At 35.2% G+C, this 13,161-nt stretch overlaps 5 protein-coding genes across 5 annotated transcripts; 3 read left to right on the top strand and 2 right to left on the bottom strand.

The window, feature by feature from the left end:
• Positions 1-45: 45 nt before the first annotated feature.
• DFA_02467 (cyclin-like F-box containing protein) lies at positions 46-1,552 on the bottom strand (the record flags this gene model as incomplete). Its single annotated transcript, XM_004366795.1, has 2 exons — positions 46-250; positions 336-1,552. 2 exons carry the CDS (start codon positions 1,550-1,552, stop codon positions 46-48), a joined length of 1,422 nt encoding a protein of 473 aa, XP_004366852.1.
• Positions 1,553-2,333: 781 nt separating this feature from the next.
• Positions 2,334-4,369, top strand: DFA_02466 (uncharacterized protein; the record flags this gene model as incomplete). Its single annotated transcript, XM_004366794.1, has 2 exons — positions 2,334-2,951; positions 3,032-4,369. 2 exons carry the CDS (start codon positions 2,334-2,336, stop codon positions 4,367-4,369), a joined length of 1,956 nt encoding a protein of 651 aa, XP_004366851.1.
• Positions 4,370-5,310: 941 nt separating this feature from the next.
• On the top strand, positions 5,311-7,436 carry DFA_02465 (uncharacterized protein; the record flags this gene model as incomplete). The annotated part of the gene is made up of 2 exons (XM_004366793.1): positions 5,311-5,928; positions 6,051-7,436. The coding sequence occupies 2 exons, from the start codon at positions 5,311-5,313 to the stop codon at positions 7,434-7,436; spliced, it is 2,004 nt and encodes a 667-aa protein (XP_004366850.1).
• A 111-nt stretch (positions 7,437-7,547) lies between these two features.
• On the bottom strand, positions 7,548-9,258 carry DFA_02464 (uncharacterized protein; the record flags this gene model as incomplete). Its single annotated transcript, XM_004366792.1, has 4 exons — positions 7,548-7,636; positions 7,735-7,933; positions 8,221-8,699; positions 8,787-9,258. The coding sequence occupies 4 exons, from the start codon at positions 9,256-9,258 to the stop codon at positions 7,548-7,550; spliced, it is 1,239 nt and encodes a 412-aa protein (XP_004366849.1).
• Positions 9,259-9,674: 416 nt separating this feature from the next.
• DFA_02463 (uncharacterized protein) lies at positions 9,675-13,103 on the top strand (the record flags this gene model as incomplete). The annotated part of the gene is made up of 2 exons (XM_004366791.1): positions 9,675-10,193; positions 10,287-13,103. The coding sequence occupies 2 exons, from the start codon at positions 9,675-9,677 to the stop codon at positions 13,101-13,103; spliced, it is 3,336 nt and encodes a 1,111-aa protein (XP_004366848.1).
• Positions 13,104-13,161: the final 58 nt, after the last annotated feature.

Genomic DNA, 13,161 nt, shown 5'->3' with positions numbered 1-13,161 from the left:
ACAATAAAAGAATTATCGATGATCCTTTTTTTTTTTTAGTTTTGATTAAACTTGATTAATTGTTAAAATAAATGGAGGTACGATTACAGGAACTAATAAATCTTGTAGATTTGGATCTTCCCATGATTCTTCATCTTGAATATCCGGAACGGCTGAATAAGGTGTACCATTCTGATTGGTAGGCAACATTAAAAAATATCCACTCATTTGACCATTATCATTTCTTAATTCACACATACTACAATATTCACTAAACATATTAAAAATAAATAAATATATTAATTCTTTTTCTTTTTTTTTTCTTTTTCTTTTTTTTCTTTTTTCTATTTCTTTACAATTTAGTACCAGGTTTAATAAGAGGATTTTGACCAATAACAGCATGACCATTAACTTGATTAATTTCATCATTACCATCACGAATATCCCAATGACGAGAGATTAATATACATGATCTTGATGGATCCTCGTCGGCATCCATTGAGATGGTGATACGGTAAAAGAAGAGACGGGTGTTTCGGTCACTACTGGGGTTGTAGACGGCACTACCTTTGACACGTACTCCATTGGTAACCGTCTCGGTGATGTATGGTGATGTCTCGGGATACCTGATAATGGTGTTGCCACGGAGTGTATAGACATGTGTTTCGAGTCGAGTGATCATCGTATCGAGAAACTCTGCAAATGAATTGGCAACGATGATTGGTGCGTACCTAGAGTTGGAGGGGATGATGACGATTTGTCCAACTTGGAGTGTTAGGTCGTCGGTCAGTTGAATAGTCTCCATCACCATATTATGGGTACGGTGAGTCTGACGACACAAAGTAATGGGCCACAACTTTCTAAACATCGAGTCTGAATTGATACGGAATCGTTCAAACCGCGCTACATAAATCTTGTGTGACGCTTCGATTGACAGCAGTGTACTAGAGATGCGTTGACCGTACGATTCGAGTGTACCGAAAAAGCCGTGGTCTCCTATAACCTCTTGACCGTTGACCATGATCACGCTGACTAGGTAGTCTGATGGTAACTGCATCTTTCGGACCACTGTCAATGCCGAATCAGTCTCTCCCTTTTTAGCAGTCTTGTGTTGGTGTGTAGGATTGACAAACGACGATGGTTGCAGTGGTATACTAAACTCGATGGACGAGTCTGTATTTATGTTTAAACCATTTGCCTGTTGATTGTTCTTGAACCGAGTGTTGTTGAATCGCAGCAAAGACTGTTGATCGTTATCGTGGACCCAGTCCAATATACGATCCCATATTCTCTTGATTGTTTGGTACGTCCCAATCGTCACACCATCATATACTTCAAATCGTTGATAGATTTGATAGTATTCCTTTTTTGCTTCTTCTATCATTGGTGATGAGGAGGAGGAAGAGGAAGAGGGAAAAGAGACTAAGAGATAATCAGTCTTTAATAGATTATACCATGCTCTACGAGTCAACTCTTGAAACAAACTACATGTTATCTCTAACCTTGCCAATTCCTTTCGATTCAAGAATGTTAATATTATCTGTAATGTTTCAAATGGTAATTCTAATAACATCTTTGAAAAAGTGACTAAGTAAGTATAGGTAACAAATGTAAGATTATAAAAATAAAATAAATAAAATTAAATTAAATCTTTGAGCAAGTGGGTTAACTTCAGAGTAGTTCATCTTCATCTTTGCAAACCCCTAGTTTTATTTATTTTTTTTATTATTATTATGTATATTATTATGTATATCTCTTTGATATATATTTGTACATATGTACATATCGATCGAGATAAACAAACATCATATCATTGATTTGATTGTTTGAATGATCGTGTGTTTGTTCATTTAATCAATCAATCACTAACCACCAATCAATGTTTAAAATAACTCGCTCCCACCAATCAAAAGATAAAAGACACACAAACAACAACACGAAACTCGTAGCTGGTAATATGAGATCGAAACACAAGGTTTGGTGAGTGGTAAAGAGGTATTGTCGCAAAATAACTCACGGTACGTGGGGGGTAAGGGCATGCCCACGAGATTCAATGAGGATCACAATACTTTTTACCTCCTTTACCAATTTATTATTAGAACTTTGTATTTTTAAGGTATTGGTTTCGTGATTGTGTCTGTGTCCTCCTACCTCTCTCGGTACCCATCCATCCACATCCATCCAACTTGTTTTTTTTTTTTATTTATTTATTTCTTTTGTTATTCCTTTTTTTTTTTTTAAATCAATAGTCAACATTCATACTTTATTCTATTTGTTCAATTCAATTCGATCAATACCTTTTATTTATTTATTTATTTATTTATTTAAATTTCTTTTTTTTTTTCTAAAAAAAAATGGATACCAAAATTGGATTTATTTTTATATTATTATTATTAATATCATTTACATATGGACAAAGAGATAAATTACCTGTTATTGTTACTATTTATGATCATCATCCAGACAAGAATGCAAACTTTGAAGATCCTAATTGCGGATTGAAGCCAGGCATGATTCAAAGTAATCTTAACCCATCCACCAAGATTCCAGTACTCAACTCTCAATCATCAGATCTGGCGGCTTGTTTCAAAAACACATCAACATTCCCTCAATTCTTCCAATCCGTCACCAACATCAACATCCCAATCCAAAAGACACTCGAGGCCACCTATGATGACCAGATCAAGGGTTACGTCTATGAAAACTCTTATTTCTTCCCCATCAACAATGAGGGATGGGATTTAACCGAAGGCCTCAAACGTGACGACAGAGATAAACGAGATATCAGAGAAAACTTCCATTTCTGTCTCAAATTCAATGCTCAATTCGAGTACAATGACCAAGGTAGATTCAACTTTTTCGGTGATGATGATGTCTACCTCTTTATCGACAACAAGTTGGTAATGGATTTAGGTGGTGTACATAGTAGTGTTGATGGTTCAATCAATGTTAATGGTTTAGGTTTAATTAATGTATGTAAAAGTAAAAATAGAAAATAGAAAAATAATAATAATAATTAATAATTATGTATTTTTTTTTTTGAACAACTTAGAAAAAAACTTATGATTTTGATTTCTATTTTTGTGAAAGACACACAAAATCATCGGCATTGAAATTTACAACAGATTTTAAACCATATTGTGCATCGACCGATTATTGTGGTGCTTGTAATGGAAAGGGTGAATGTTGTTTCAATAACAATGGCTGTGATGATAATGATGTTTGTACTATTGATACATGTCCACCTGCCAATGCTCCAGGTCTCGATCCAAACAATTGGAAGGAGGCTTGTACTCATCAACGTATCAATGCTACTGCTGATGCTGCCGACCTCTGTTTCAATATGGGTAATGTTGGAGGACAATGCAAACCAATCCCAGTACAATGTAATAATCCACCATCCAAGTGTCATATAGCTCAAGATTGTAAACCAGATTCTGGATGTTCATACATTCCCAGGGCATGTCAACAAAGCAACAACAAGTGTGAAACCTTTACTTGTAACCCTAGCAATGGTAATTGTGAATCAAACATTAAAAAGTGTTTGGATGGTCCAAGTAACTGTGCTTCAAGTGGTGTTTGTGATACCAATACTGGTCAGTGCGGCTACCAATGCTGCCCTACAGATCTAGTCAACAATGATTGTATCACCTCGACCTGTACCAATGGAAAGTATACAGTTGTGGACGAGTGTGCCGCCAAATCAAACGAGTGTCACTTGTATACCTGTAACAATGTCACCAATACATGTACCGATACTTTTCTTTGCAACGATGGTAACAAGTGTACAGTCGACACTTGTCAACCAAACAATACATGTCTCTACACACCCATTTCATGTGATGATAATAACGCTTGTACTCTTGACACTTGTGACTCGTTGACAAATGGTTGCACACATACTCCAATCATCTGTGAACAAGATCCAAATGACTTGTGCTCCAACCAGACATGTGATGCAACTGTAGGTAGTTGTGTGGCTGTTCCTATCGTCTGTCCAATCGGTGATGATCTCTGCAACATCCCATCATGCAACAAGACTATCGGATGTCTCGTCACACCCAAGACTTGTGTCGCCGAAGACGACGAATGTCAACGTGCATACTGTGATGCCGATACTGGCGACTGTGTCACCAAGAACCGTAGTCCCACTCCATTCAACTGTCTCTCTGATGCTGCCAAGGGTGGTATCATCTCGTCTGCAGCCATCGCCGGTATCGCCATTGGAGGTGCCGTTGCCCTTGGTCTCGCTGCATTTGCCGGTAAAAAAGGTTACGACTATTGGAAGGATCATAAAGACTCTAAAATGACTTCAGTCAATGCCAACCCACTCTATGAAAATAATGTTAGAGGTGCTGGTGAAAATCCTTTATTCACTGGAAAAGAATAGCTATAGTTTAATCATAAATCACAACCAATCAACTCTTTTTTGTACAAAAAAAATATTAAATCAAATCAAAATGTAAATAATAATCAAAATAATTAATAATAATAGTAATAATTGATCATTTATATCTATATATACTACTCTCTTGTAAAAATAATAATATAATATACATATTTATTTATATCTAATCTTTGTTTATCTGTTGATCGATTCTCTCTTTCCAGTGAATAAAGGATTTTTTGCTTGTTGTTCATCAAGATACCCGTAAAAGTTTACGAATTTCAGACCTTATCAATCTAGATACTAGAGCAAATTTATTTTAATTACTAAAAATAAACAAATGTGATGGGGGAAATAGAGACAGAGTGAAAAGGAAGGTATAACTGAAACCAAGATTGTTCTCTGAAAGGGTAGTTATAAACAAATTTGGTTTAGGCTTCGTTTGTGTATCGCCACCAGGAGACAGGGCAGCACTGCGTCCATGGCACGAAAAAATTGAAAAAAAAGGTTGGTCGAACATGGTTTTAAAAAAGTATACTCCCTCGATGGCAGATATTTTATGAAACTCGTCGTTGGGCTCGATTCTCGAGTTTTTTGGGTTGAGGCCTCGTTGGTTTTCACTTGATAGTGATGTTGGGGTGGCCAGCCAGAAAGCTACTGAGCAAGAAATACGAACCCATCCTCCTTTCTTTGTCACTCCATTGAAGAGAAGAGAAGAAAACTCTCCTTTTCTTTTTTCAGGAGGACCCTTCTTGTTTCTCTATTTTTTGTTGTTCTAATTTTAATCTATAATTTTTTCTTTCTATTTCTATCTCTGTCTCTTCTCTATTTATAAATATTTATTTTTATCTATCTGTATCATATTATTATTATTATCTTTATTTATTTATTTGTAATATATTATTATTGTTATTTTTTTTAAAAGAGAGAGAAAAAAAACAAAGATGAAATTGTTATTTACAATTTTATCAGCTTTCATTTTATTGATTGCATTGACCAATGCACAAAGAGATAGTATAAAAGTGACTGTTACGATTTATGATCATCATCCACTAAAGAACACCAACTTCCAGAAGCCAAACTGTGGAGTGACCAAGGGCTTGATTCAAAGTAATCTTAACCCATCCACCAAGATTCCAGTACTCAACTCTCAATCATCGGATCTAAAGAAATGTTACGACAATACAACAACATTCCCACAATTCTTCCAAGCCACCAATGACGTCAACATCCAAATCGTCCAAGACCTCGAAGCCGTCTACGACGACACTGCCAGAGGTTACGTCTATGCCAACTCTTTTTTCTTCCCCATCAACAATCTCGGTTGGGACGTCTATCCAGAACTCAAACGTGACGACAAGGATACACGAGGTATCAGAGAAAACTTCCATTTCTGTCTCAAATTCAATGCTCAATTCAAGTACAAGAATCAAGGTAAATTCGACTTTTTCGGTGATGATGATGTCTACCTCTTTATCAACAACAAGTTGGTAATGGATTTAGGTGGTGTACATGGTAGTGTTGATGGTTCAATCAATGTTAATGGTTTAGGTTTAGTTGCTGTAAATATTAAAAAAAAAAAAAACCAAGTCCAAAGAATGGACTCCCAAAAAAAAAAACAAACAAACAAATACTAATACACACTTTTTTTTTACTTTACACTTTATATTTCACTTTTTTAAAGGGAAACATTTATGACTTTGATTTCTATTTTTGTGAAAGACATACATCATCATCAGCATTGAAATTTACAACAGATTTTGAACCATACTGTGCATCGACAGATTATTGTGGTGCTTGTAATGGAAAGGGTGAATGTTGTTTCAATAACAATGGCTGTGATGATAATGATGTTTGTACTATTGATACATGTCCACCTGCCAATGCTCCAGGTCTCAACCCAAACAATTGGAAGGAGGCTTGTACTCATCAACGTATCAATGCTACTGCTGATGCTGCCGACCTCTGTTTCAACATGGGTAATGTTGGAGGACAATGCAAACCAATCCCAGTACAATGTAATAACCCACCATCCAAGTGTCATGTAGCTCAACCATGCAACACTTTAACTGGATGCTCCTACACTGCCAAGACATGCACACCAACCAACCCAGCCAACAAGTGTCAATCGGCTACTTGCGACGCATCGACTGGCGACTGCAAGACTATCACCAAGACCTGTACCACCCCACCCAATGCCACATTGTGTGGTTCGACCGGCACATGTAATGGAAATACCGGTGAATGCGAGTACCAGTGTTGTCCAAAGGACTTGGAAAACAACAATTGTATCAGCTCGACCTGCTCGCAGTCGGGTAGCCTTGTCGTCGTCGACAAGTGTGCAGCTCAATCCACCCCATGCAACACTTTTACCTGCCAACCTGTCAACGATGTCAAGACCTGCGTTCCAACCTTCCTCTGCGACGATGAGAATGCCTGTACCACAGACTCGTGCAAGGCCGACAAGACTGGATGTCTCCACGAAGCAGTCGACTGTAACGACGACAATGTCTGTACAATCGACTCTTGTAACTCGACCTTGACCGGTGACGGCGTTGTCAACGGTTGTTTCACAACCGATGTAGTATGCGAGCAAGATCCAGAAGACCTCTGCACCGTCTATGCCTGTGACAAGGTAAAAGGATGTATTGCCACCCCCGTCGTCTGTCCAATCGGCGATGATCTCTGCAACATCCCATCCTGCAACAAGACTATCGGATGTCTCGTCACACCCAAGACTTGTGTCGCCGAAGACGACGAATGTCAGCGTGCATACTGTAATGCCGAGACTGGCGAGTGTATCACCAAGAACCGAAGTCCCACTCCCTTCAACTGTCTCTCTGATGCTGCCAAGGGTGGTATCATCTCGTCTGCAGCCATCGCCGGTATCGCCATCGGTGGTGCTGCCGCCGCCGCCCTCTTTGCCTTTGCCGGCAAGAAGGGTTACGACTACTGGAAGGAACACAAGGAGACCAAGATGTCATCTGTCAATGCCAACCCACTCTATGAAATGAATACCAGAGGTGCCGGTGAAAATCCATTATTCACATCCCCAGATGCTGCACTGTAACATTGTAACATAAAATGAAAATTAAACATAACAATTATCTATAATCCAAGCAAGACTATCAAAAATATTAATAAAAAAGAAACATTATTTATTTATTTATTTTAAATTAACTTAATTTGGTCTTCTTCCACCTAATGGTGGTGACCATGCACATTCTCTACGTTGTACACATGTTCTTCCACATCCAGTATTACAACAAACTAATTAATAAATGAATAATAAATTAATTAATTAAATAAATATTTGTATTTGTATTTGTATTTATTATTTTGATTATTATTTAATATCCAATTCATACCTTTTCCTTGACCACATTGACTATATTTATCACCATAACCAAAGTCACATGTTTCTATACATGGACCAACATCTCCAGGTTCTCTAATTGGACATAGACTGCCAACATGGATACCACAGTCCTTATCATATTGAACAGATAATTGGATACAAAAGAATAAAAATACAAATAATATTATTGATAGTTTAAATAGTTTCATCTTGATATATAACAATTGTATAATTAAAAGATTAAATGTTTGTTCATCAATCGATGGATATTTATACCATCACCATTTGTTCGTTGCGAGTATTAGTAACTCGGAGTGTAATATGTTACTCTTTGAACATGTGACTGACTTCAATGAACTAACCCTAACCCCCACTACCACACCCATTGCAGTGTATTTGTTTTGTAGTATACAAATATGTGTTGTATTTTTTGCATGTTGTTGGTTTATTTCTTTTTATCTCCTCCTCTTCCACCAAAAGTTTCAGCAGTCCATACCATAAATTTACCAAGCATATTTAATTTAGTAGATGGAGCCTTTTCTTGTATATTTTTAGTTGCTTTGAATTGTTTTTCCGGATTAGAGTGAGATGGCTTAGAAGAAGAAGAAGAAGAAGAAGAAGAGTGATCATTACTATTATTTTCATCATCATCAATATCAACTAAAAAGAGAGGTTGATCACGTTTGGCACGATCACTGATTACTTGTTTTTGATGTTTTGAATAAGTGACTGATTCATTGAGTTCTTGGTACTCTCGTTTGGTGACCAAGTAGTCTTGTCTTGCATCACGGCAAGGTTCGAGTGGGATGAGAAAAGCACCTACTTGTCGACCCTCTTCCACCAAAATATTGTATGTTCCAATTGCATTGATCGTTGCCATCGTCTCAATGTTTACACCAAATCGTTTCTGTACATCTTTTATCAATTGTTCATCCAATGCTTTTCTTTCTTTACCTGTACCAATAATTACAAATTCTAAAAATAAAACAAAAGAAATATAAGTAAGGATCATTAAATATATATAAGCATTATCATAATGTATGTATGTTATGTTTTACATACCTAATTGAGGATCGATGATATTTAATATTGATAAACTTTCCAATGTAATATCTTGAGCACTGTGAATATCCCAGAGTAATAGTAGAGTGGGTGTAGCTACGATTGATCCTGGTACAAGTACTTTGTTGACTGAGAACCCTTGTTCTGCGTATCCATCAATTGTTATATTCTCTGCTTGTTCTCCTTGTCCCGACTCGAAGAGATTTGCTTTATCTAATCCTTTTGTACTCGCATAGTATCTCTTTGTTATTATATTATTATTATTGCTTTTACAGTAAGAAGAGGGATATGAAAATGATGATGATAGTATTTGTGAAGTCGATGATGATGTATGATTGCTATTATTATTATTATATTTGTATTTGATTGATGATGATGTTGTTGTATATGATGACAATGATATGCAAATCGTCTTGCTTACTAAATGTAATGATAACACATTACTAATCGATTTCGTAGTACTCTTTAACATATCTATCTATGATTCGATCTTATGATATTTGTTTGAATCGAATGAATGAAAGCATCTTCAGATCATCATATGCATATTTTAATTTGCATAGAGAAAGACAAATAAAACTTTAATTTAAAATTAATTTAGCTTCTCAATATTGAATCATTAGAAAATATTTTTAAAAAATATAATAAGTAGTATCCTTCATTCGTTGGATAGAAATCAAGCTTTGGTATCAAAATATTAATACTATTATTAAATAAATAAAATTTATTAAAAAGTTTTACTAGAAAACAAAAAATTGTCCCTCCCATTTTTCAAGATCCATACAGTATCATCCCTCAGAGCATATATTATTAAAATTAAACAACGATACAAGACACAAGATAGATAGACACAAAAAGACAATATAGATATCTTTAATTTAAAGAAGAATGATCACCAAAAGAAGATTATCTGTTGGATTTGCACTAAAAGATAGTAATAATAATAATACAAAGAGTGGTGCAAACAATATAGAATTAGATAATGAAGATTTTGAAGATGAAGATACTGATAAAGTAGTTGTTAACAACAACAACAACAACAAAAAGAAACAATCATCATCATCATCAACAACTGCTACTAAAAAGAAAGATTATTCATCAGAGGAGGAAGAAGATGATGGTAATAATACAGATGAAGAAGAAGACAACATTGAATCATCCAACAATAACAATAACATTAGAAATGTTAAACAACAACTATCAGCAATACCAAAATCAAAAAGAAAATCAATCCTTCCTCCTAGAACTAGTTCATCTTTAACAAACAATAATAATAATAATAATAATAATAATATTAGTTTAAATGGACCTCAAATTCCAAGTACACCTTCAACAACCAAATCATTATTATCAAATCAACAAATCTCTGAAATCTATTCCAATTGTATTAAATTATCAACAGAGAATGTAAGTATTAGAAGTAAATAATAATAATTGATGATTATTATTCTATTTCTATTTCTATTTATTTACTTTTTATTTATTTATTTTTCATTCTAGAAAATTAATCAAAAGAATACATGGGGATTAAAATTGATTGATCACATTGATGATGTAATACAAAATCAAACAATCAATAATAGAGATGGAGAAGAAGGAGAAACTAATTTCCAAAAAGTTTCGGGTATGTTGGATGCTACGATAAAGATTTATTCGTCGCGTGTCGATTCTGTCATGACTGATACCTACAGGATGTGGGGTGAGATGACGAGATCGAGAAAGGACATGCCACCAAACGAAGATGGAGAAGATGGAGAGGGACAGAGCAAAGATGATCAGGAAGAAGAACTCGATGAAGAAGGTAACCCAATCGCCAAAACAAAAGACAAGAAGAAAAAGAAAAGTGGTGCAAGTACCCTCGAATCAAACATCAACAATATCAATTGTAAAAAGTTTGATGTTACTTTTATGACTGATCCATTGTTTCACAAAACATCGGCTGCATTTGATGCTGGTGGTGTTGCCGGTTTACTCATGAACAAATTGTCAGTCAATAGTCATTATAAAATCATTTTTGATAGTTCAGATAGTCATAATCAACCACAAGATAATGGATCATTAAAAGAAGAAGAACAGGAAGTAGAAGAAATGCCTAATACCAAAATAGTCAATTTACAACCATTCAACAATATATTTTCAATTATCAAGAAATTGAATACACCTGCTCTCTGTCCACAATTTAATAGTTTTATTCAATTTAAACATTTTGATCAAGATATTAATAATAATAATAATCAGAATCAAAATCAAAATAATGGTATAAAAAAGATTGAAACAAAGATGACAGAAGAAGAAGAATTGGCAGCAATGTTGGATAATGAAATGGCAGGTGGTGAAATTGATTTGGATGCAGAAGAAAAGTTTGCTGTTGCTGCAGCCGCTCAAGATGGTCATTTTGATGATCATTTTGATCATCTTGATGATGATGATATAAATGATCAAATTGGTGGTGGTGGTATTGGTGGCGATGACTTTGTACCAAATGATCCAATATTTTCAAATCTCAATCAAGATTCAATCAACAAGATGGGTATGGATGACGACGATGAAAAGAAAAATGGTACCGAGTATGGAGAGATGGGTGTTGGTATTGTAGATGATCAAGATGACTGGGACGATGTACTCGAAGGTCCCATGAGAAATCTAAATGCTACCAAGAGTTGGAGGTTACGTTCTCGACCAAGTATTGGTGGAAATAATAACAATACAAACAACAACGCAATAGATGATGGTGGTTTGGAGAGTGGTGGTACGGGAGATAAAAAGAAAAAAACAACCAAAAAGAAAAAATCAAATACATTTATCGATTTTGATGCTCCACCTCCACCAAACTCAATGTTTGAACCACCCAAAGGAAAGAATTCGACCGTGTTGACTGACGCCATGCTCAGAAAGGCTGGTGGGTCCACCACCACCATGGCACCCGACATTCAATACGACATTAAGCAACTATGTAGACTATTCAACAAACCAAAGTGGATCATCCCACCACTTAGTCGACGTGACGAGTTTTTAGCTTCACTTTACCCTCCAAACCAAAAAGAAAAAGAAAGAGAAAGAGATAGAGAACATCACAACGAGGATGGAGAGGATGGACAAGACAATGTTGGTGGTGTAGATGACGGTGATGAAGATGACTTTGACAATGACCAGATGGGAGGTGGGTTTGGAGGAGAGAGTGATTTCCTCAGCTCGCAAATGCTCAATGACAATACTATCAATGGGTCCGCTGACAATGTTGGTGGAGTGTATGATGATTTGGGAGACTGGGGTGACTCTAGTGGCGTTGGAAATGGAATTGGAGGTAGTGTCAGTGACATGATTGCCAACAATGGTGTATCAGCAACTGGTATGTCAATCGGTGCATTTGGTGGTCAATATAGTTTAGATCCAAACAACAACAACAATACTAGACTTGCAAGTGGTATCACTTATGCCAGAGGTCCCAAATCCATCAATGTTAAATTCCTCAAACAAACGCTTTGGAATTTAATTGAAAAGAATAAAAAAAAAGAAGCTACCGCCCAACAAGAACAAGAACAAGAAATCCTTGAAAATAATCAACTTGAAGATAATGATATAGAATCTAGTCAAACAAATCAAGAAACAGAGTCAACAACATCAACAACAACAACAACGGATACATGTAAATTTACAAATAATTTCTCAAATTTGGTTGATGATCTTAGAGGTGTCAGACAAGATGTCCCCATTTCAATGGCATTTATTTTCGTTTTACATTTGGCAAATGAACATAATTTGGTTTTAGATCAAAATGATAAAATGGATTCTAATTTTAAAATTAAAGTTCCCAATGGTATTAATAATAATAATAATGAAGATAATAATAATAATAATAATTCACATCATGATGATGATAATCAATCAATATCATCTTTAATTCAAAATAATAATAATAATAACAACAATTCACAATCAAAAGAATCAATAGATGATAAAAATAATAGTATTAATAGTAGTAGTAGTGAAGAAGAAGAAGAAACAAAGTCCAAACAAAAGAAAAATACCAAATCCTCATCTACAAAGAAAGCACCACCTCCAAAATCTAAACCATCTGCTAAAAGAGCACCAGCGAAAAAGAATAACAAAATGGATATTAGTGATGACGATGAAGAGGATGAAGATTCATCTCAAGATGATAATTCAAGTAGTGAAGAAGACTCGGATTCAGACTCATCTCAAGATTTTAGTAATAGTGAAGAGGAGGAAGAGAAACCAAAAAAGAAAGCCCCACCATTAAAATCAAATTCAAAACCACCACAAGTAAAACCATTAGCAAACAACAAAAAGAAATAAATAAATTAAGTTTATATTTATATTCTTTGAGAGAATAAATTAAAAGAAACGTTATGTA

Source organism: Cavenderia fasciculata (genome assembly GCF_000203815.1).
Source record: "Cavenderia fasciculata unplaced genomic scaffold Scf_Dfasci-G-b-143d02.r1-5, whole genome shotgun sequence".
In the NCBI taxonomy this organism is placed as follows: Eukaryota; Evosea; class Eumycetozoa; order Acytosteliales; family Cavenderiaceae; genus Cavenderia; species Cavenderia fasciculata.
The sequence above is the reverse complement of the archived record's forward strand: the minus strand, read 5'-3'. Positions and strand labels throughout refer to the sequence as shown.